The sequence below is a fragment of the Lampetra fluviatilis genome, chromosome 73 (genome assembly GCF_964198595.1).
Source record: "Lampetra fluviatilis chromosome 73, kcLamFluv1.1, whole genome shotgun sequence".
NCBI classification, from domain to species: domain Eukaryota; kingdom Metazoa; phylum Chordata; class Hyperoartia; order Petromyzontiformes; family Petromyzontidae; genus Lampetra; species Lampetra fluviatilis.
The window spans coordinates 2,179,850-2,203,856 of NC_136347.1; the positions used below are offsets into that span (position 1 = coordinate 2,179,850).

The 24,007-nt window shown below is 47.9% G+C and overlaps 1 protein-coding gene across 1 annotated transcript; it reads left to right on the forward strand.

Annotated features, from left to right (window-relative positions):
* On the forward strand, positions 1-23,920 carry LOC144953232 (uncharacterized). The gene is made up of 6 exons (XM_078883791.1): positions 1-761; positions 7,049-7,330; positions 12,006-12,186; positions 17,659-17,951; positions 21,365-21,490; positions 23,582-23,920. Exons 1-6 carry the CDS (start codon positions 696-698, stop codon positions 23,834-23,836), a joined length of 1,203 nt encoding a protein of 400 aa, XP_078739917.1. The 5' UTR covers positions 1-695; the 3' UTR covers positions 23,837-23,920.
* Positions 23,921-24,007: the final 87 nt, after the last annotated feature.

A 24,007-nucleotide genomic window follows, 5' to 3' on the forward strand; every position in this document is an offset into this window, starting at 1 on the left:
AGGGGGGAGGGGGGGTGGAGTCTCCGAGGAGTCTCTGAGTGAGCGAGTTGCAACAGCGACTCGCTGAGTTCCCCACGCATCTCGCACCGCGTCCCACACGGGCTCTGTCTCACTGTGTCTCCCCCTGTCTCTCACGGGCTCTGTCTCCCCGTGTCTCCCCCTGTCTCTCACGGGCTCTGTCTCACTGTGTCTCCCCCTGTCTCTCACGGGCTCTGTCTCCCCGTGTCTCCCCCTGTCTCTCACGGGCTCTGTCTCCCCGTGTCTCCGCGTGTCTCCCTGTGTCTGTCTCCCCCTGTCTCCCTGTGTCTCCCTGTCCCACGCGTCTCCCTGTGTCTCCCTGTGTCTCACACGGGCTCTGTCTCCCCCTGTCTCCCCGTGTCTCCCTGTGTCTGTCTCCCCCTGTCTCCCTGTGTCTCCCTGTGTCTCCCTGTCCCACGCGTCTCCCCGTGTCTCCCTGTGTCTCACACGGGCTCTGTCTCCCCGTGTCTCCCTGTGCCTCCCCGTGTCTCCCCCTGTCTCACACGGGGTCTGTCTCCCCGTGTCTCCCCCTGTCTCTCCCTGTCTCCCCGTGTCTCACTGTGTCTCTCTGTGTCTCACACGGGCTCTGTCTCCCCGTGTCTGTCTCCCTGTGTCTCCCTGTGTCTCCACGTGTCTCCCCCCGTGTCACCAGCACCACCAGCAGCAGCAGCATCACGATGAGTGACGAGTTGATGAGCGGCTGGCTACGCAAATCTCCCTCCGAGAAGAAACTCTGCCGTGCCGTGAGTGACACCACGACCCGCATTTACGTCGCCTAAACCCGCATTTACGTCGCCTCAAACCCGCATTTACTAGTACAGCACTAATGTATAGTGTAGTGTATAGTGTAGTGTATAGTGTAGTGTGTAGTGTAGTGTATCGTGTAGTGTATAGTGTAGTGTGTAGTATAGTAGTGTGTAGTGTAGTAGTGTAGTGTATAGTGTAGTGTATAGTAGTATAGTGTATAAGTGTAGTGTATAGTAGTGTAGTGTATAGTAGTATAGCGTAGTGTAGTGTGTAGTGTAGTGTGTAGTGTATAGTAGTTTAGTCTATAGTGTAGTGTATAGTAGTGTAGTGTATAGTAGTGTAGTGTATAGTGTAGTGTATAGTGTAGTATGTAGTGTAGTGTGTAGTGTAGTGTATAGTGTAGTGGTGTGGTCTGGCACTGTTGTTGTTGTTGTCTTGGTGTGGTCTGGCACTGTTGTTGTTGTTGTCTTAGTGTGTGGTCTAAGACTGTTGGTGTGGTGTCTGTGCGTCTTTGTGAGTGAGTCGGTGTCTATGCCTGTCTTTGTGTAAGTGTGTCGATGTGTATACTCACTAACGTCACTGGCCCCAACAGCCCTGTCAACATCCACAGTGCAACACGCACTGTGGATTGTTGTGCATATATTTTGTAGTTTCGGCAAAATTTCACTCTTGACTCATAAATAACTTCTGCGTGTGGTTTTGCGGCTGCCCCCGGCATGTTTACGTGCGTGGCTAAGAGCGTGCGTGTTTTGAAATGCCAACGGGACCTACATCTTTGCTTTGTTGACCTGCCAAGCGCCTACAATCAGAGGTCGCAACAGGGTACCCGATACCCGTACCCTACCCGATACCCGGCTACCCGTACCCGGCCGGGTACGGGTACCTGTTTGCGACCCTGGTGCGGCCGGGTACGGGTAGGCCGTGAGTCACGTGAGTAACTGTTTGTCACTCATTTCCCAACGTCTTGTCTCTTCTCACAATTCAAGTTCCTAGAATCAACCCACCCGCGCCTGCAACATGGCTTCATCCCAGAGGTCGCAATCGGGTACCCGATACCCGTACCCTACCCGTACCCGGCCGGGTACGGGTGCGGGTACCCGTTTGCGACCCTGGTGCGGCCGGGTACGGGTACGGGTAAGGAATCAAAACCCGTTTGCGACCTCTGCCTACAATACCATCAATAGGACAGGTCTTTTGGGATATTCCTCGCGCTTTCTGAGTCCCTGACTCTCTGCTCACAATCGTTAAGGGCCTTCATGGTGGTGGGCATGCCCCTGGGTAAAGCTACGTGGCCAGGAGTGGGTTACATTTCCTGTTCACCTTGGGGTGCTACAGGGATGCCCTCTGGCTCCCACATTTATTGAACATCATCTTCGACCACTTCGTTTTAGAAGCCCTCCATGGCTCTGCCGGAGGAATCTCCATCGGGTCCAGATACAATGGGAAGCTGATGGATGGCTCCCTATTGGTTAACCGTGTTATGTAAGCTGATGATCTGGTGATCACTCTGGGAAAGAGTTGGAGGCTCAAAAATAATAGGTTCACAGTAAAACCTCGATATACTAAGCAGATGTGTTCCTAGAGCTTCGTTCGAAACTTCGTATCGTGAATAACTTATACCATTAGCACTGTGCGGATGTGTTCCCAGCCTTTGTAACTTACCATTTCACACTATGAACACTTCATAACTCACCATTCACATTGTAAACGAAGACAACAATAAGTAATACCTCCATATACGCAGCAGATACGTTCCTGGAGCTTTGCTCGTTTGTTGAAACTTTGTATCGTGAATAACTTATACCATTAGCACTATTGCGATGCCAGCCTTCGTAACTTACCATTTCATACTATAAACACTTCATAACTTAGAATTCACATTGTCAACAAAGACAAATTATATTTAAGTTAATGTCATACTTGACAGTATGAACATGAATAAATAAAAGCAGACATTAATCACGTAAACATAGTGACGAAATGCCATGTTACTCTTATTTATATAGTAATTTATTAAACAATAAGAATACGTTTAACCCTTTCTGGCACTGAAACAGGAGTTGTGTTAAGATGGTCAAACACCAAATGGATACATTTTTGCAAGGCATCAATTCTGCATGAAACACACATACTTGTAAAAAAAAATGCAAATCAACATGCTCTGATAATTGTTTTTTTACCCTTCTATCTGGCAACAAAACTGACACCTTTTTTTTTTACAAGGAGTCATGTTTGCATAGACCACAATACCTGCAGTCATAATGCAAACAAAAAACATAACTCTGACAATGTATGCACTGTCCTTGAAGTTGATTGGTCCACACCCGAGACAGCTTTCCTTAGAGCCTAGTCTCACATGGGTTGGACCAGATGACGCCAAAAGGCGCACAACTCAAAGACAATGCACCATCAAAGTATGAGAGCTCGGGGTAAGCATTTAATGGTGTAAACATGCTCTGTCAATGTATAAATAATCTTTGAAACTGATATATTGCCAAAAAGGCTAAAGCCTATTCTTATTTTTTCATCATCTTGGATTCTGGCAAGAAGGTCCCATAGATACAGATACACATCTTATTTAATAAGTAATTTCAGCGTGTTTATTTATAACCATTAAACAGATGGTAATCATTCCTAAGTTAGTTACACTGGAACTCCGTGTATCGAATTTTACTGGACATCCTGTGGAAAATGGAGCTTTGTATCCTTGTCAGATTTCTCCTGCAGTCTAAATGACAATTCTGATTCGGATGATTCTCCAGTCGAGGTGCAGTGACACCCGACGCAGCAGCCTTCAATGCAGAACACGAAGAACCAGTGGCATCTACATCTACAGAACACGAAGAACCAGTGGCATCTACATCTGCAGAACGTGAAGAACCAGTGGCATCTACATCTTTAGAACGTGAAGAACCAGTGGCATCTACATCTCCAGAACACGAAAAACCAGTGGCATCTACATCTGCAGAACATGAAGAATCAGTGACATCTACATCTCCAGAACACGAAGAACCAGTGGCATCTACATCTTTAGAACATGAAGAACCAGTGGTATCTACATCTCCAGAACGTGAAGAACCAGTGGCATCTACATCTGCAGAACACGAAGAACCAGTGGCATCTACATCTACAGAACATGAAGAACCAGTGGCATCTACATCTACAGAACATGAAGAACCAGTGGCATTTACATCTACAGAACATGAAGAACAAGTGGCATCTACATCTGCAGAACATGAAGAATCAGTGGTATCTACATCTCCAAAACGTCAAGAACCAGTGGCATCTACATCTGCAGAACACGAAGAACCAGTGGCATCTACATCTATAGAACGTGAAGAACCAGTTGCATCTACATCTTTAGAACATGAAGAATCAGTGACATCTACATCTCCAGAACATGAAGAATCAGTGACATCTACATCTCCAGAACGTGAAGAACCAGTTGCATCTACATCTTTAGAACATGAAGAATCAGTGACATCTACATCTCCAGAACATGAAGAATCAGTGACATCTACATCTCCAAAACGTGAAGAACCAGTTGCATCTACATCTTTAGAACATGAAGAACCAGTAGCATCTACATCTTTAGAACATGAAGAACCAGTGGCATCTACATCTTTAGAACATGAAGAATCAGTGACATCTACATTTCCAGAACACGAGGAACCAGTGGCATCTACATCTGCAGAACATGAAGAACCAGTGGCATCTACATCGACAGAACGTGAAGAACCAGTGACAGGCGAGGCTGCATTGGCTGGGTCACGTAGCCCGCATGCCCAGCCACCTCATGCCCAAGCAACTTCTGTTTGGCCAGATAGAGGGGGCTAATGGATAGAGCCAGCAGTGTCAAGATCGGCCTCTGTGGAGGAGGCTCGTGAAGGACACCACTGGGCAGTTGGAGGCAGTCGCCCTCCAGCAACAACGGAGGGAACAATCGGAGTGCTGGGGTGGCTAAAGCACAGTAGGGGCACAGGTGGTGCATCTGCCAGTCGTCTCAGTCAACCCCATGGCACCTGGGTCTGTCCGGTGACCTCCTGTCAGCAGAGAGCCTTTGACACTTTGCGTGGCCTTGTGAGTCTACCTCGCCTGACACAACAGTGGAGGGTGGAGGTGGGGTGGTGAGCGGTGGCACAGTGGTTGACGCGCCACGCTACAAAACTGGCGACCCGAGTTCGATTTCCACTCGCGGCCACCAACACAAGCGACGACTATCTGAATGGGTCCTGGGCCTCCCCTAGGTCGACTCAGACTCAAATGAGTACCTCGTGCGGTGTGTAATAAACATCGCCACTGGTAGCAGCGCCTATGCGCTGCTACTCACTACGAACAGCACTTGCCCCGACGTTCTGTTCAAGGCTACACGGGGGACCTTTGTCTGTGCTGGTGGTTGGTTGGTTGGTGGTGGTTGTGACTCGGTGTTTCTGCCGCGGTGACGTCAGAGAGAGTTTCCGCAGCCGATTCCTGGAAGCCGACGCGCCGCCGCGCTCTCTGCGATCGATAAGATAAATAAAAACATCATCTCGAGCGCTCCGTTCGGGGGCCCGGGGCAGTCGACGAGATTCCTCCTGGGTGTCGATGGGGGTGGTGATACATAGAACTCTGGCAAAACGACGTATCACCACGTTGAGTACGTTGTAGCGAGAGTACGTCCAGCGGGCGGAAGTAAATCGGGGTGTTGTGGCATTGAAACGTGCGGCATTAACCGGGGCGGCCCACTGGATCCGAAGCACAAATCTGTTTCTGTGCCTTCGAATCCCTAACGAGGGTAGAAACTAGCCAGCGGTTAAATTTCGATGTAAAGCTTTCGTGACTGCAGCAGGGATTCATCTTCTTGGTTCTTTCGGTAAAGTCACGTAGAAGGGAAATAATGAAATCATGAAAATAAAACATAATAAAATACAATTCTCACGACGTTTCGGCCACAACGCAAGCAGCCGTCCTCAGGTGAAGAACAGATATGTTCAGATATGTTCAGAACAGATATGTTCTTCACCTGAGGACGGCTGCTTGCGTTGTGGCCGAAACGTCGTGAGAATTGTATTTTATTATGTTAAATTTTTATTATTTTATGATTTCCCTTCTACGTGACTTCACCGAAAGAACCAAGAACAGCCAGCGGTTGTTTCTCTCCCACAGCTGCCGGTCGCATTTGGGCATTTCATCGGTGGAGACTTTAGAACAAGATGGCCGCAGTGCAGTTCCTTAGGAACTGCTGGTTTCCTACACAGTGGCACAGCGGGTCAACGCGCTGCACCACGATCCCAGTGGCGATGATCTGAACCGGTCTGGACCTCCGCTAGGCTCACCCTGAGCTTAGTACCTGGTGCGATGTGTACTGGGGAGATAAAGGCGGCCTGGCGTGGTGCTGGCCACCCACCCCCTCGTGTGCCGTGCCGGTCTTCATAGGTGCTGTTCGGTAACCAGCACTTGACCCCAACAGTCTGTTAAGGCTACAAGGGGGATCTTTGTCTTTTCTGTTATGGTGGTTGAGGTTGTTGTCCTTGTGTGCGAGTCTGTGTCTATGCTTGTCCGAGTCTGTGTCTATCTATGAGTCTGTGTGTGTATGAGTTTGTGTCTATGCTTGTCCGAGTCTGTGTGAGTCTGTGTTAGGTGCTACGCGCCACTAGCAGAACTTGCCCAGACGCTCCGTTGAAGGCTGCACAGGGAACCGATGTCTCTGTGTGTGTGTGTGAGTTTGAGTCTGTGTGTGTCTGTGTGTGCCTCTGTGTCTCTGTGTGTGTCTCTGTGTGTGTCTCTGTGTCTCTGTGTGCGTGTCTGTGTGTGTGTGTGTCTGTGTGTGTCTCTGTGTGTGTCTCTGTCTCTGTGCGTGTCTGTGTGTGTGTCTGTGTGTGTGTGAGTTTGTGTGTGTGTCTGTGTGTGTGTCTGTGTGTGTCTGTGTGTGTGAGTTTGACTGTGTGTGTCTCTGTGTGTGTGAGAGATTGAGTCTGTGCATGTCTCTGTGTCTCTGTGTGTGTGTCTGTGTGTGTGTCTCTGTGTGTGTGAGTTTGAGTCTGTGTGTGTCTCTGTGTGTGTGAGAGATTGAGTGTGTGTGTGTCTGTGTGTGTCTGTGTGTCTCTCTGTGTGTGTCTGTGTGTCTGTCTTTCTCTGTCTCTGTGCGTGTGTCAGTGGAAGCACCGCTGGTTCGTGCTGAAGAGCGGCCGTCTGACGGGCGACTGTGTCTGTGTGTGTCTGTGTGTGTGTCTCTCTGTCTCTGTGTGTGTGTCTGTGTGTGTGTATCTGTCTCTGTGTGTGTGTCTCTGTGTGTGCGTGTCAGTGGAAGCGCCGCTGGTTCGTGCTGAAGAGCGGCCGTCTGACGGGCGACTCGGACCGACTCGAGTACTTCAAGGGGCCTCGTGCTCGCTGCCCACTGCGCTGCATCCCCCTGCGGCAGTGCTCAGCCCTAGCCTGTGCCTCCCAGCGGGCCCCCCAACAGGCCCCCCAACAGGCCCCCCAACAGGCCCCCCAACAGGCCCCCCAGCAGGCCCCCCAACAGGCCCCCCGCCGAGCGGGAGTTGGGGGGGGCAGCGTCGTCTCTGCCACGTTCCAGGCGAGTCCGGTGGGTGGTGTTGGTCTTAAACTCTCAACTTTGTTAAACGCAGTGAAACCTTGGATTGCGAGCAGAATTCGTACCGGAGACGTGTTTGTCATTCAAAGCACTCGTAGATCAAAGCACTCGTAGATCAAAGCACTCGTAGATCAAAGCACTTGTATATCAAAGCACTCGTAGATCAAAGCACTCGTAGATCAAAGCACTCGTAGATCAAAGCACTTGTATATCAAAGCACTCGTAGATCAAATCACTCGTATATCAAAGCACTCGTAGATCAAAGCACTCGTATATCAAAGCACTCGTAGATCAAAGCACTCGTAGATCAAAGCACTCGTAGATCAAAGCGCTCGTAGATCAAAGCACTCGTAGATCAAAGCGCTCGTAGATCAAAGCACTCGTAGATCAAAGCACTCGTAGATCAAAGCACTCGTAGATCAAAGCACTCGTAGATCAAAGCGCTCGTAGATCAAAGCACTCGTAGATCAAAGCGCTCGTAGATCAAAGCGCTCGTAGATCAAAGCACTCGTAGATCAAAGCACTCGTAGATCAAAGCACTCGTAGATCAAAGCACTCGTAGATCAAAGCGCTCGTAGATCAAAGCGCTCGTAGATCAAAGCACTCGTAGATCAAAGCACTCGTAGATCAAAGCACTCGTATATCAAAGCACTCGTAGATCAAAGCGCTCGTAGATCAAAGCGCTCGTATATCAAAGCACTCGTAGATCAAAGCACTCGTAGATCAAAGCACTCGTATATCAAAGCACTCGTAGATCAAAGCACTTGTATATCAAAGCACTCGTAGATCAAAGCACTTGTAGATCAAAGCACTCGTATATCAAAGCACTCGTAGATCAAAGCACTTGTATATCAAAGCACTCGTAGATCAAAGCACTCGTAGATCAAAGCACTCGTAGATCAAAGCACTCGTATATCAAAGCACTCGTAGATCAAAGCACTCGTATATCAAAGCACTCGTAGATCAAAGCACTCGTAAATCAAAGCACTCGTATATCAAAGCACTCGTAGATCAAAGCACTCGTAGATCAAAGCACTCGTAGATCAAAGCACTCGTATATCAAAGCACTCGTAGATCAAAGCGCTCGTAGATCAAAGCACTCGTATATCAAAGCACTCGTAGATCAAAGCACTCGTAGATCAAAGCACTCGTAGATCAAAGCGCTCGTAGATCAAAGCACTCGTAGATCAAAGCACTCGTAGATCAAAGCACTCGTATATCAAAGCACTCGTATATCAAAGCACTCGTATATCAAAGCACTCGTAGATCAAAGCGCTCGTAGATCAAAGCACTCGTATATCAAAGCACTCGTATATCAAAGCACTCGTAGATCAAAGCACTCGTAGATCAAAGCACTCGTAGATCAAAGCACTCGTAGATCAAAGCGCTCGTATATCAAAGCACTCGTAGATCAAAGCACTCGTAGATCAAAGCACTCGTAGATCAAAGCACTCGTAGATCAAAGCGCTCGTATATCAAAGCACTCGTAGATCAAAGCACTCGTAGATCAAAGCACTCGTAGATCAAAGCACTCGTAGATCAAAGCACTCGTAGATCAAAGCACTCGTATATCAAAGCACTCGTAGATCAAAGCACTCGTAGATCAAAGCGCTCGTATGTCAATTGTGATCACGTGACGCACGGCAGACAAAGCGTGTACACGTGCTACTCGTATGGCAAGACCTCGCTGGTTTATCAAATTAATTATTATTTAAAAATTAGCTCTTCTTGCAAAACACTCGCAGACCAAGTTACTCGCAATCCAAGGTTTTCCTGTATCTTGTAGAGATTTACAGGCAGTCCCCGTACTTGCAAACGTTCCGAAATTACGAACGTCCGCGCTTACGAATCAGCATCATCACTCATAGCGTCATCACTCACACCATGATCACACAACATCATCACTCGCAGCGTCATCACACACAGCGTCATTAAACACAGCGTCATTAAACACAGCGTCATTAAACACACCGTCATTAAACACAGCGTCATTAAACACAGCGTCATTAAACACATCGTCATTAAACACAGCGTCATTAAACACAGCGTCATCAAACACAGCGTCATCAAACAAAGCGTCATCAAACACAGCGTCATCAAACACATCGTCATTAAACACAGCGTCATTAAACACAGCGTCATTAAACACAGCGTCATTAAACACATCGTCATTAAACACAGCGTCATTAAACACAGCGTCATCAAACAAAGCGTCATCAAACACAGCGTCATTAAACACAGCGTCATCAAACACAGCGTCATCAAACAAAGCGTCATCAAACACAGCGTCATTAAACACAGCGTCATTAAACACAGCGTCATTAAACACAGCGTCATCAAACACAGCGTCATCAAACACAGCGTCATCAAACACAGCGTCATCAAACACAGCGTCATCAAACAAAGCGTCATCAAACACATCGTCATTAAACAAAGCGTCATCAAACACAGCGTCATCAAACACAGCGTCATCAAACAAAGCGTCATCAAACACAGCGTCATCAAACACAGCGTCATCAAACACAGCGTCATCAAACACAGCGTCATCAAACAAAGCGTCATCAAACACAGCGTCATCAAACACAGCGTCATCAAACACAGCGTCATCAAACAAAGCGTCATCAAACAAAGCGTCATCAAACACAGCGTCATCAAACACAGCGTCATCAAACACATCGTCATCAAACACAGCGTCATCAAACAAAGCGTCATCAAACACAGCGTCATCAAACAAAGCGTCATCAAACACAGCGTCATCAAACACATCGTCATCAAACACATCGTCATCAAACAAAGCGTCATCAAACACATCGTCATCAAACACAGCGTCATCAAACACATCGTCATCAAACAAAGCGTCATCAAACAAAGCGTCATCAAACACAGCGTCATCAAACACAGCGTCATCAAACACAGCGTCATCAAACACAGCGTCATCAAATACAGCGTCATCAAACAAAGCGTCATCAAACACAGCGTCATCAAACACAGCGTCATTAAACACAGCGTCATCAAACAAAGCGTCATCAAACAAAGCGTCATCAAACACAGCGTCATCAAACACAGCGTCATCAAACAAAGCGTCATCAAACACAGCGTCATCAAACACAGCGTCATCAAACACAGCGTCATCAAACACAGCGTCATCAAACACAGCGTCATCAAACAAAGCGTCATCAAACACAGCGTCATCAAACACAGCGTCATCAAACACAGCGTCATCAAACAAAGCGTCATCAAACAAAGCGTCATCAAACAAAGCGTCATCAAACACAGCGTCATCAAACACAGCGTCATCAAACACAGCGTCATCAAACAAAGCGTCATCAAACACAGCGTCATCAAACACAGCGTCATCAAACACAGCGTCATCAAACAAAGCGTCATCAAACAAAGCGTCATCAAACACAGCGTCATCAAACACAGCGTCATCAAACACAGCGTCATCAAACACAGCGTCATCAAACACAGCATCATCAAACAAAGCGTCATCAAACACAGCGTCATCAAACACAGCGTCATCAAACACATCGTCATCAAACAAAGCGTCATCAAACACAGCGTCATCAAACACAGCGTCATCAAACACAGCGTCATCAAACACAGCGTCATCAAACACAGCGTCATCAAACACAGCGTCATTAAACACAGCGTCATTAAACACAGCGTCATCAAACACAGCGTCATCAAACACAGCGTCATCAAACACAGCGTCATCAAACACAGCGTCATCAAACACAGCGTCATCAAACACATCGTCATTAAACACATCGTCATTAAACACAGCGTCATTAAACACATCGTCATTAAACACATCGTCATTAAACACATCGTCATTAAACACATCGTCATTAAACACATCGTCATTAAACACAGCGTCCTTAAACACAGCGTCATTAAACACATCGTCATCAAACACAGCGTCATTAAACACAGCGTCATCACACACACAGCATCATCAGTCACAGCGTCATCAAACACGGCATCATCATCGCCTGGTATGCAGGAGTTCATGGGTTCGATCCAACCCTGACGCCTGCTGCTGTATTTGTGCAGTTCGTGTGTCTCTGTGGTCGTGTGGATTTTTCTCCGGATCATCCGGTTTTTCTCTCCACATTTAGAATCAACGTCACCACGCGTTCAGAGTATTTGGCTGCTGCTGCTGCTGTACATTCCCACATGAGGACGATGACGATAAGCCAACCTAGTTGAGCTGTCGTTACGCGATGGCCATGGAAATCGCTTCTTAAAAAGAGCTTTACACCTGGTAAAAAAAAAATTGTTTAATAGTTCGTTCAGAAATTCATGTTCTTAGGTTTTTTCGGTAAAGTCACGTAGGTAAAAAATAAATTAATAAAAGTAAAATAAAATAAAATAAGGGACCTCCCACCCTCAACCAGTATATATACAAGGACTGTTTTCTTGGAATTTCTCTCACTTGATACAGCTATCGTGCTGTGACGGTTCCACCTGAAGACGGAAGCTTGTGTTGCCTCCGAAACGTGGTGATTTTTATTTTATTTTTATTTGACTTTCATTAATTTAATTTTTTTACCTACGTGACTTTACCGAAAAAACAACCTAAAAATATTAATCCTTGCAGTCACGAAAGCTTCAAATATAAAGTTCGTTCAGAGTCTAAACGCCGACTCCGACTCCATCGCAGGAGGAGGAGAAGGGGTTGGAGAACCACGAGAGGAGTGGAGGCACCGCGGCTGATCCACCCTCGTCCCTGGGCTACGTGTTTGGGCTGCGCACGCCGGAGCGCGCATACGTGCTGGAGGCCGACTCGGCACACGAGATGCACGCGTGGGTCAAGGCGCTGCGTCAGCTGTGTGGGCAACACGGTGAGAGAGCCCGTGACCTCCCTGTCTCTCCGCTACTGCTGCTGTGATCACCACCGGCTGTGTCCAGTGACACAGCCGGTGACCTCCCTGTCTCTCCGCTACTGCTGCTGTGGTCACCACCGGCTGTGACCGGTGAGACAGCCCGTGACCTCCCTGTCTCTTCGCTACTGCTGCTGTGATCACTACCGGGTGTGTCTGGTGAGACAGCTCGTCACCTCCCTGTCTCTCCGCTACTGTTACTATGTGTGGAAGCTACCTGGTCTGTCGCTCCGCACAAAGCTTCGGGTCTTCTCGGCCACAGTCATGCCCTTCTTTTCTACGCTTGCGAAACGTGAACCCCTGTAATGGAACATCGGTGCCGGTTAGAAACATTCAGGCTGGCTTGCCTACGATCCATCCTGGGTTAAACCAGGCTTGATTGTGGGAGGAGTTCACAGATCCTTGAAAGATCTAGACACAGCTCCGTCAGTGAGCTCCTCCGGCAGGTGATGCTGTGTTGGCTGGGTAACGTAGCCTGCATGCCCAGCCACTGCATGCCCAAACAGCTTTTGGTTGGCTAATTAGAGAGGCTAAATGATATGGTACAGGAGGATGTGGAGCTGAGTGGACTTGCCGATGACCGGTACCAGCAGTTTCAATATCGGCCTCTGTGGAGGAGGAGGCTCGTGAAGGATGCTACTGGGCAGTTGAAGGCAGTCGCCCTCCAACAACAACGGAGGGCAGAGGAGTGACGCTCACAACGAGTGGAGCGCCAGGCAGCTAAAACGCAGCAAGTTGGCACAACAGGGGGCCACAGGTGGTGCATCTTCCAGGCATCTCAGTCAACCCATGACACCTGGGTCTGTTTTGTGACCTTCTGTCAGCAGAGAGCCCTCGACATTTCACACGGCCTCAAAGTGCAGCTTGCCTGGCACAAGCATCATGGTGACATCACCATCACTTAGTAACGAATGGCTGCTGTTGTTGTTGAGTGCATGGGTGATTGTGCGAGTGTGGTTAGCGCTGCACTCCACTTCTTCATCGTTTCTCTTGTCCAACCTCTATTGTATTTCCCAATATTCTGCACAGACTTCTGGTGTTTGGCATTGCCAAATCTTGAGGAAGTGTATTGTGGTTGCTGCAGGTCACCTCAGGAGATGATCCACGGTTTGCTTCTCCTGACAAGCACACATTGTATTATTTGAGTCTTTCGGTAAAGTCACGTAAATAGGTCAAATAAAATACCAATAACTACGACGTTTCGATCGCAACGCAAGCAACCGTCATCAGGTGAAGACAAAATGGGGTAAGCCTCTAAAGGCAAACTGTTTATAAAGGTTTAAAATGGGCGTAGACACAGCTTAGTTTGTAGACGCCGGGGTATTGCATGTCAGGGATCACATCCTTCACAGATGGGATCAGATCACGAATTGGATGTACTGTGTTAAATCCAACCTGGATCTTGTGTATGCTCATGATTTTGGAAATATTTTTGGTGACCCCTGCTAAGTATGGCACGGTAATGGTTTTCATTGGGTCCTCAGATGGTTCTTTCCCAACGGTTGGGGTGATAGCTTTACGGATTGTGTAGTCTGAATATCCATTCATCTTGAGGGCTTGGTGTACGTGTTCCAGTTCACTGGCTAGGTGATGATGGTCGGAGATCTTCTTCTCTGTATCCTCGAAATGTCTCTGCTGTGTGGTGATAACAGAGATCATCAGCATAGATGAACCGCTGACATTCAGCAGGAAGCGGCTGATCATTGGTGTAGATATTGAGTGAAAGTGAGGCGAGCACACTGCCTTGTGGTAAGCCATTCTTTTGGAAACGCTCTCTACTTTTCTTCCCGTTTAGTTCCATATAGAGGCATCTGTTCTTTAGTGAGGCTACGAATGGTCTGGCGAAGATCTAGGTCGCCAGTTATGAGGTACAGTTTTTGGGTCAAGATGTGGTGTTGAACAGTCTCGTATGCAAGATAGCTCAACAAACGCTGGACCCAATGATCAACTTCGGTCAGAAGCCATCTTTGATGTGCTGTGTGAGGATTTAGTAGTTGGGCCTGCATAGGATCGGCCGGGTCTGAAGCACGCTTAGGCTCGTATGAGTTTGAGATCTGCATGGGTTTAACTCAATTGGCATCAAACAGCAGAAGCAGCAACAGCAGTAGGAATATCACATCCAGTCGTACAGAAAGTTGACAGGATCCACCAGAGAGACTCAGCGATGTCTCTCCTGGGTAAAACCAACAACGTCAACATCATGATGAAACATTAGAATAAGTGTTTACATCTTCTTGGTTTTTTCGGTAAAGTCACGTAGAAGGGAAGTAATAAAATAATAAAAATAAAACATAATAAAATTAAACAATTCTCACGACGTTTCGGCCACAACGCAAGCAGCCGTCCTCAGGTGAAGAATGAGACACTTCAAGCTAGGAACTTACATATAAGCTGGGTTGGGGGTGGTAGAAGAGCGCCTTAACAAAAAGAATGTGCATATCAAGATGAGTTTAGCATATACATGCGAAATGCGCAGGGGGCGGGGGGGCTTCAAAGTCATACCATGCCCACGCACTATGCAGGATCAAGAGCACCAAGGGGGGGTGCAGGGATTAGCATTGACAAAGGAAAGGAATGCCAATGATATGTAGCTGCAGTAACTAAACAACACCGTAGAAAACTAAGGTATAAACTACATACAAAGACTAAAATATAAACTGCATAGCACCATCAGTATACTTACTATACTCTACAATAAGCTGAGTTACTAACAGCAAGTAATACATTACAATACTACGTCGTAAAAGTTATATAATATGCTTCCATCTAAACTTTATTCTCTTACATCAACCGAGCATATACCGTACTATATACTGCCATAGATAAACCCAACATTAAATTATATACTGTATTGCAATAAACCACATTTCAACATAACACTATGTATTATTCTACCTACCCTAATGTGTATCAAAATGGTTTATTACGTCCTTCCAATGATTGCTAAGCCAGAATCCATCTTCTCGATTAAAATTGTCTCTGTGTTTGTATATGTGGATCGCCTCATGAACGAATCTCTCATGATAGCCAGGTGGCTTGCAGAGAACCTCTGTCTTGGAGAAGTCAATGTCATGTGAGCCCACTGAGTTGTAACAGTGATCTGCCACGGCTGAGGTGTTTGTCCTACCGTGTTTCAGGTCAGCTTTATGTTCACGGATGCGGTCCGAGACATGTCGTTTGGTTTGTCCAATGTAACTGCTACCACAGAGGCAACTTAGTTTGTAGACACCAGGGTGCTGTATGTCTGGAACCACATCTTTTACAGACGGTACCAGATCACGGATTTTATGTACTGTGTTGAATCGGACCTGGATCTTGTGTTTAATCAGGATTTTGGAGATCTTTTTTGTGACCCCAGCAATGTAAGGTAAGGTGATGGTCTTGAAAGGCTCCTCAACAGGATCCTTCTTGATGGTTGGAGAGATGGCTTTGCGGATTGTGTAGTCGGAGTAACCATTAGCCTTAAGAGCTTGGCGTATGTGTTTGAGTTCACTGGAAATGTGTTCATGGTCGGATATGCATTGGGCTCTATGATATAGAGTCTTGATGAGGGAATTCTTCTGGGATGGATGGTGGTGGGAATCCAGTTTTAGATAAGCGTCCGTATGGGTGGATTTCCTGTAGACAGAGTGGCTCATTGAACCATCAGGTCTCCTTTTGATTAGGACATCCAAAAAGGGTAGCTTGCCATCTTTTTCGACTTCCATGGTGAATCTGATGGTTGGGTGTATGGAATTGATGTGGTCAAGAAATTGGTCTAGAGCAGGCCGGCCATGTGGCCAGATGACAAAAGTGTCGTCTACGTACCTCTTCCATAAGGTCGGGCGTAGAGTGGCAGTCTGGATGGCGTCCGTCTCAAATTTCTCCATGAAGATGTTAGCTACAACCGGAGATAGGGGGGAGCCCATTGGGGTGCCTTCAATTTGCTTGTAGAAAGTTTTATTCCAGGTGAAGTATGTATTGGTTAAGCAGTGTCTCACCAGGGGGGGGGTACCCCAGCATTCAGTCCCTGATGAACCAAGTCTTCAATGATTGCGATGGTGTCAGGTACAGGAACCTTGGTGAATAAGGAAACATCAACAACATCGACCACGTGGGCCACGTTATTGTGAAGCCACACGCAGAGAATATTTCACCACTAACCACCGCATGGCATTTTCTTTAAGTGCAGACTCGGATTCCTGGAAACGTGATTTGCAATCTCCTATACATTAGCCACAGTCTCTTTCTCACACACACACAGATACATGCAAAGACCCCCCCCCCCACCCCCGTGTAGCAAGTACTGTTAGCGGCGAGTAGCAGCAGGGCCTACGAAGGCCGGCACGGTGGCACACGAGGGGGGTTGGATGGCCAGCACCACGCACGCCCGACCACCTTTGTCTCCCTATTGGCCATGTTTTACACACACCACACCAGCTACTCATTTGAGGCTGAGTTGACCTAGGGGATACCCAGGACCAGTTTAGGTAATTGCCGGTGGTGTTGGTGTCCGTGAGCGGAAATCAAACTCGGGTCGCCAGGTTCGTAGCGCAGCGTGATAACCATTGAACCACCGCTCCCCACAGCAAACATAACAGACTGTCGAAAAAAATTAGATTCGCGAGAACCTACGAAGGCCAGCACCATTCCTGCCTGACAGGCTTTGTATCCCCAGTGGCGATGTTTACTAAGCACCACGTGTACTCATTCGAGGCTGATTCGACCTAGAGGAGGGCCAGGATCGGTTCAGATAATTGCTATCACTGGTGGTGGCCCAGACGTACACACGGAGGTAAAGAGGATCGCCAAAAACACAATAACCTCAGCGAGGTTTGGAGGAATTAGAGTTCGTGGGTGAGTGGGTGGGTGAGTGAGTGGGTTAATCAATGGGTGGGTGGTTTGGTTAGTGAGTTGGTCAGTGAGTAGGTGAGTAATTGAGTGAGTGAATGTGTCAGTGAGTGAATTGGTGAATGAGTGGGTGAGTTAGTGAATGAATGGGTGAGTGAGTTAGTGAATGAGTGGGTGAGTGAGCTAGTAAATTGGTAGGTGAGTTAGTGAAGGAGTGGGTGAGTTAGTGAATGGGTATATATTTATAGTTTGTGTGTTCTCTTTGTGTCTCTCTGTGTGTCTCTTGTGTGTCTGGGGTGCTATGGTTGTGATGAGAAGTTATACCCCTCGCCTCGTATGCAGGAGATTGTGGTTTCGATCCCGACCCTAATGATGTCTGCTGTATATTTGGAGTTTGCATGTTCTCCGATTCCCCACCCCCAACATAGAGAATCAACATCACGCGTTCACAGTATTTGATTGCCGCTATACATTCTATTGAGCGTTCATTTGTGGTAGCCAAGTCGCTTGTAAGCTCAATGGACCTTACCTGGTAAAATAAAAATAGTTTAATAGTTTAGCTAGTACGCAGTGCGTCACAATTCGTCTGTGTTCGTCATACAGATGGCACCCACCCCGCCGACCAATCGAAATCTCCAAGCCCGGCCTACTCCGCCAACGCCGGCCAATCAGGAGGCTCCTCTCATCACAGGTCCGGCGCCATCTCCAGGAGCACGTCGGCCATTTTTCCGGTCCCTGCCCGGAGCCACGCCCCCTTACCGGGTGACCACGCCCCCTCGCCAGGCCACGCCCACTCGCTCGACCAATTGCACGGGGCGGAGCAGAGGCTCCACCCACATCGTCTGCGCAGCCAATCGCAGCCCAGCAGTGCGCTGGGGGCCCCGCCCAGAAGCCAGGTGACGTCGTCGTCGTTGTTGTGAGCGGTGTTGTAAACGCAACCACCACCATCAACACCATCATTAACACCATCATTAACATTGCTAACATTATAAACACCATCATTAACACCATCATCATAAACATCATTAACACCATCATCATAAACATCATTAACATTACCATCATAAACATAATTAGAATCAACATCATCATCAACACCATCATTAACATGATTATTAACAGCGGCATCAGCATTCACATAATCAACAACATCATCATCAAAACCAGTATTAACATCATCATTCGCATCATCATCATCGCCATCATTAACATAATTAACATCAATACCGTCATGAACATATTTAATATCAACATCCTTATCAACGCCATCAACACCACCATCATCAACATCGCTAACGTCTGCATTCATCTTCGGGGTGGTGACGCGTTGCCAGTGTTGATGCTTGAACAAAGACGAATCGGCTTGAGCCTTTCCAGCCAAGAACAGCACTGCAAGGAGGAAAAACCCTATTAGTAGATGTTGGTAGTGGCAAAGGAGGTCCCATGATGTAGCTGCTCACCCTGAGCTCTCATTACTCTTGTAGTGCGTTGTCTTTGAACTGTGCGCCTTTTGGCGTCATCTGGTCGAACACCATATGAGACTAGGCTCTAAAGAAAGCTGTCTCTGGTGTGGACCAATCACTTTCAAAGACAGTACATAAAAGGTGTCAGTTTTGTTGCCAGAAAAAAGGGGAAAACCCCTATTAGTATATTTTGGTACTGGCAAAGGAGGTCCCATGATGATACTGCAAGGAGGAGTTAACATGTCCAAACACCAAATAGACAGCGATTATCACCACGAGGCGTCATGGTCAAGTAGTCTGCATGAACCACGCATCTTCCTTGTGGTGAAACACGCAGACGAACACACGCTTCGATAACACTGGTCAACAACAACAACAACAAAATTCTGGCCTGGACTTTTGCAGCTGTTCTAGACTAATTTCAGGGTGCCGATTCCAAATCTGATCTCAGATTTGCTCTATCACGTCTCATTGTTATGCTATCGGCATACCCCATTTTCATTGATTTTACCCGAAATTAACTCTGTCACTTACGATTGCAAGTTGTTGCGAGTCAGTGACTGCTTTAGTGTTAAAATATGGTGCTGTATTTTTAGGATAGTGTGTTTATAATATCATTTATGTAGATATCCACATTTATTTAATATTTTTCTTCTGCAGTTTTTATTGAATATGCAATATTTGATATCTCATAAACCTGATGTGATAGACAAAAACTGATGCCAGATTTGGAATCAGCACCCCAAAATTACCTTATAACCGTTGGAATACCTTATGCCAGAAAAAGTGTGTTGACCAGTGTAATCATGTCATTGCCATTGGAAATCATTGGTCTAGACCAGAGCTACAGCCTCCTCCGTTAAGGCCTCGTCTCACCACCGGTGGTAGACCAGCGAGCAACGCCCAAAGACAAACAGTACGAGGTCAACGCACACAAACACGCGCTTTGATAACGATGCACGCATTGCAGAGGTCGCAATCGGGTACCCGATACACGTACCCTACCCGATACCCGGCTACCCGTACCCGGCCGGGTACGGGTACCCGTTTGCTGTAACTGTTTGTCACTCATTTCGGGTAGGGTACGGGTAGGGAACGGCTACCCGTACCTGGCCGGGTACGTGTACGGGTACCCATTTGCGACCCTGGTGCGGCCGGGTACGGGTACGGGTAAGGAAACAAAACCTGTTTACGACCTCTGACGCATTGCCCTTGGAACCGATTGGCCTACACCTGAGCAAGACAGCCTCCTTTGTGTCACAGATGTTCGTGGTACAGATCTGGCAGGCCGCCCTGGCTAATACCGTAATAACAACAATATATAATAATTATTATTATACGATGGGCGTTACAGTCCGTGTGTCATCATCAGCAGCAGAGCCAAGCTCTATATGAACCAATGTTGGTGAACTGCCCAAACGTTTCTAGGGCAATGACCGGTTTCGTCATTCAATGTCTCCTGCTGTTGTGGAGTGATTCATGCAGCCAGCTATGGCTGCGGAGTTTGGTAGTACACGTTGTTCACGTCGTTTATTGTGAAAATTCGGTCACAGTTCCTATGATCACTGTTTCATTGCTTTTATGGCTTTATTTTGGTGATTTTTGAAAAGTTTTTCGGTATGGCCATGTTTGTTTGTTGTAGTACAGAGTTAGACTGATGGCCTTAATCTAAGTTGTCTTGTGCTTGTTGGTGTTGTTGTTTGACTTGCATCCCACTGGGATTTTTGCACACAGCGTTGGTGTACGCTGCTTTTTCTGCAATATTTTGCCGTCTTTTCTTGGATCTTCTGTTTGCACTCAGTCACATAGTCACTTTAAGATGTTTTCTTGTTCATATTTTTTTTGTATGTTGTGGTTGCACCCGATTCAAGAGCCGAATGGCTCACAGGGCTACACCTAATACTTGAAACTTGATCAGCAGCACGTGGTCCGTCACGGACACCGCTTGATTTCCCCGAGCATCCCTCGAGGTGACGCGCATTGCGGGGATTCGTCTGGAGGAAGCTCAATGGGGAAGTGTCGCCTACCCTGGCGGGGGGAGGGGGGGTGATTTTACGGGAAAGCGGTGGCGGTGGCCGAGATGGAAAAGAAACCCAGCAAGCAGAACTCTGTGTGTGTCTGTGTGTGTATCTAAATGTATGTCCGTGTGTGTCTCTGTGTGTCTATCTGTGTCTGTGTGCGTGTGTCTGTGTGTGTCTGTGTGCATATCTATGTGTCTGTGTGTGTATCTAAATGTATGTCCGTGTGTGTCTGTGTGTGTCTATCTGTGTCTGTGTGCGTGTGTCTGTGTGTGTCTGTGTGCATATCTATGTGTCTGTGTGTGTATCTAAATGTATGTCCGTGTGTGTCTGTGTGTGTCTATCTGTGTCTGTGTGCATGTGTCTGTGTGTGTCTGTGTGCATATCTATGTGTCTATGTGTGTATCTAAATGTATGTCCGTGTGTGTCTGTGTGTGTCTATCTGTGTCTGTGTGCGTGTGTCTGTGTGTGTCTGTGTGTATATCTATGTGTCTGTGTGTGTATCTAAATGTATGTCCGTGTGTGTCTGTGTGTGTGTATCTGTGTCTGTGTGCGTGTGTCTGTGTGTGTCTGTGTGTATATCTATGTGTCTGTGTGTGTATCTATGTGTCTCTCTGTGTGTGTCTGTGTGTGTATCTATGTGTCTGTCTGTGTCTGTGTGTATCTATATGTCTGTCTGTGTGTGTCTGTGTGTGTATCTATATGTCTGTCTGTGTGTCTGTGTGTGTATCTATGTGTCTGTCTGTGTCTGTGTGTGTATCTATATGTCTGTCTGTGTTTGTCTGTGTGTGTCTGTGTGTGTATCTATGTGTCTGTGTGCGTGTGTAGGGGGGCAGCGAGGGTGACGATGCGACGTACCTCACCCCCAGGACCATGTCAATGCCCATACAGCAGCGTGTCGCCCCCCTCTCCTCGTCACCCTCGCTAGGGGGGGGCACGACCCTCGGTAACACGGTGAGACCTCACGCCACCCTACACCACCCCTACACCACCCCACACCACCCTACACCACCCCACGCCAACCCACCCCACACCACCCCACACCACGCCCACCCTACACCACCCCACCCCACACCACCCCACGCCATCCCACCCCACCCCCACCCCACCCCACGCCACCCCACACCACCCCACGCCACCCCACCCCACCTCACGCCACCCCATCCCACCCCACCCCACACCACCCCACCCCACACCACCCCACCCCACACCACCCCACCCCACCCTACACCACCCCCACCCCACACCACCCCACGCCACGCCACCCCATCCCACCCCACCCCACACTACCCCATCCCACCCCACCCCACACTACCCCACGCCACCCCACCCCACACCACACCACCCCCACCCCACACCACCCCACCCCACGCCACCCCACCCCATCCCACCCCACCCCACACCACCCCACCCCACGCCACCCCACCCCACACCACCCCACGCCAACCCACCCCACCCCCACCCCACGCCACCCCACCCCACCCCACACCACCCCCACACCACCCCCACACCACCCCACGCCACCCCACCCCACCCCCACCCCACACCCCACGCCACCCTCTTATTTCTATGGGCAGTCCTCGACTTACGAACGGGTTACGTTCCCAAAGAGCCGTTCGAATTTGCACGTTTTGTTTACGTGACAAACCTCTTACTGATTGCCTGTGTGAGGTGGTGGTGGGCTTAACAACACACATTCATATTTACGCGATTTAACCCAAAAACCTCCATCATGCATAATATTGGTGGCAAAAGCCTACGGGCCGCCCCGTTCCCTGCGATCGATAAGATAAATAAAAACATCATCTCGAGCGCTCTGTTCAGATGCCTGGGGCAGTCGCCGAGATTCCTCCTGGGTGTCGATGGGGGTGGTGACACATAGAACTCTGGCAAAACGACGTATCACCACGTTGAGTACGTTGTAGCGAGAGTACATCCAGCGGGCAGGAGTAAATCTGGGTCTTGCGGGATCTTCAGAGTTATATTGAAACCTGCGGCATTAACCGGGGCGGCCCGCTGGATCCGAAGCACAAATCTCCCCAACACGTAGCGAACGCGTCGGTGGCTGTTTCTGTAGCGATGAGTCCCTAACGAGGGTAGAAACCAGCCAGCGGTTAAATTTCGATGTAAAGCTTTCGTGACTGCAGGGAATCATCTTCTTGGTTCTTTCGGTAAAGTCACGTAGAAGGGAAATAATCAAATAATAAAAATAAAACATAACAAAATAAAATTCTCACGACGTTTCGGCCACAACGCAAGCAGCCGTCCTCAGGTGAAGAACAGGTCTGTCGGAAAGACAGCGTCCATTTGGACGTGACTTTACCGAAAGAACCAAGAAGATTGTTCGTATCTCTCAGCTCACTGTATAATTGTACGTATGGTCAGCGTGGTCCAACGTGTTACAGTTCAATGTAAAAGGGAAGCGCTGTTGTTAAACTCATAAATAAGAAGGAACATACAATTGTGTGTAACACAAACAGGCATCGACTTACAAACGGGTTATGTTCCCGAGAGCCTGGATTTGTTCGTATCTCCGAACTCGACAATGAATTCACAAGAGAGGTTCTTGGGTTATATCGCCTGAATATCCCATCGCCTAATTAGTAAAGGTTTCTCACGTAATCAAAATGTGCCAATTCGTTACTAGTTCAGCACTAACCGTTGTGTTGGAGAGTAATATTCTTAGGTTTTTTCGGTAAAGTCACGTAAGCAATTTATTTATTTATTTTACTTTTATTAATTTTAATTTTTTTACCTACGTGACTTTACCGAAACAACCTAAGAATATGAATCCTTGCAGTCACAAAAGCTTCAAATCTAGAATGTTGGAGAGTACACCCACTACACTCACCATTTGAGTATGACGTTTTGCCGGTAATTACAACCACCTTAAAAAAAACTCTATTATGGATAATATTTTGTCGCTAAAGCCGACGTGTTAAATAGACATTGAATTGCACAAGCCCTAAGCCCCATGGGAAGGAAAAAAAAACATTGCCCAAGCTCTGGCATCCAACGTTGATCGCGACGATAAATCCCTTCCAGGGCCCGGAGGAGGTGGCTGACGAGGTGGGGGGCAGCTACGTCCTCATGAGGGGCAACGACTACGTCCCCATGTGCCGGGGGGCACCCTCCACCCCCTGGATCCCGGCTGGAGGTCCCCAGCAGCTCCATCTCCACGGGGAGCGACTCCCCCCACAGCAGCAGCAGCAGCAGCTGGGTGGGTGCGGTGCGTGTGGTCTCACAGTGAGACTCTGTGTCTGTGTGTGTGTCTTTGTCTTTGTATCTGTTTGTGTGTGACTCTGTGTGTGTCTGTCTCTCTGAGACTGGAGCGTGCCACTAAGAGGTGGGGCCTTACCATCAGCTTCACCAAAACTAAGCACCTGCCTGGGTATTTTGTACCATCGGACACTCCACCCACACAACTCCCAATCGGTGATGGGGCAGTTGTGGAGAGATTGGAGAGTTTCC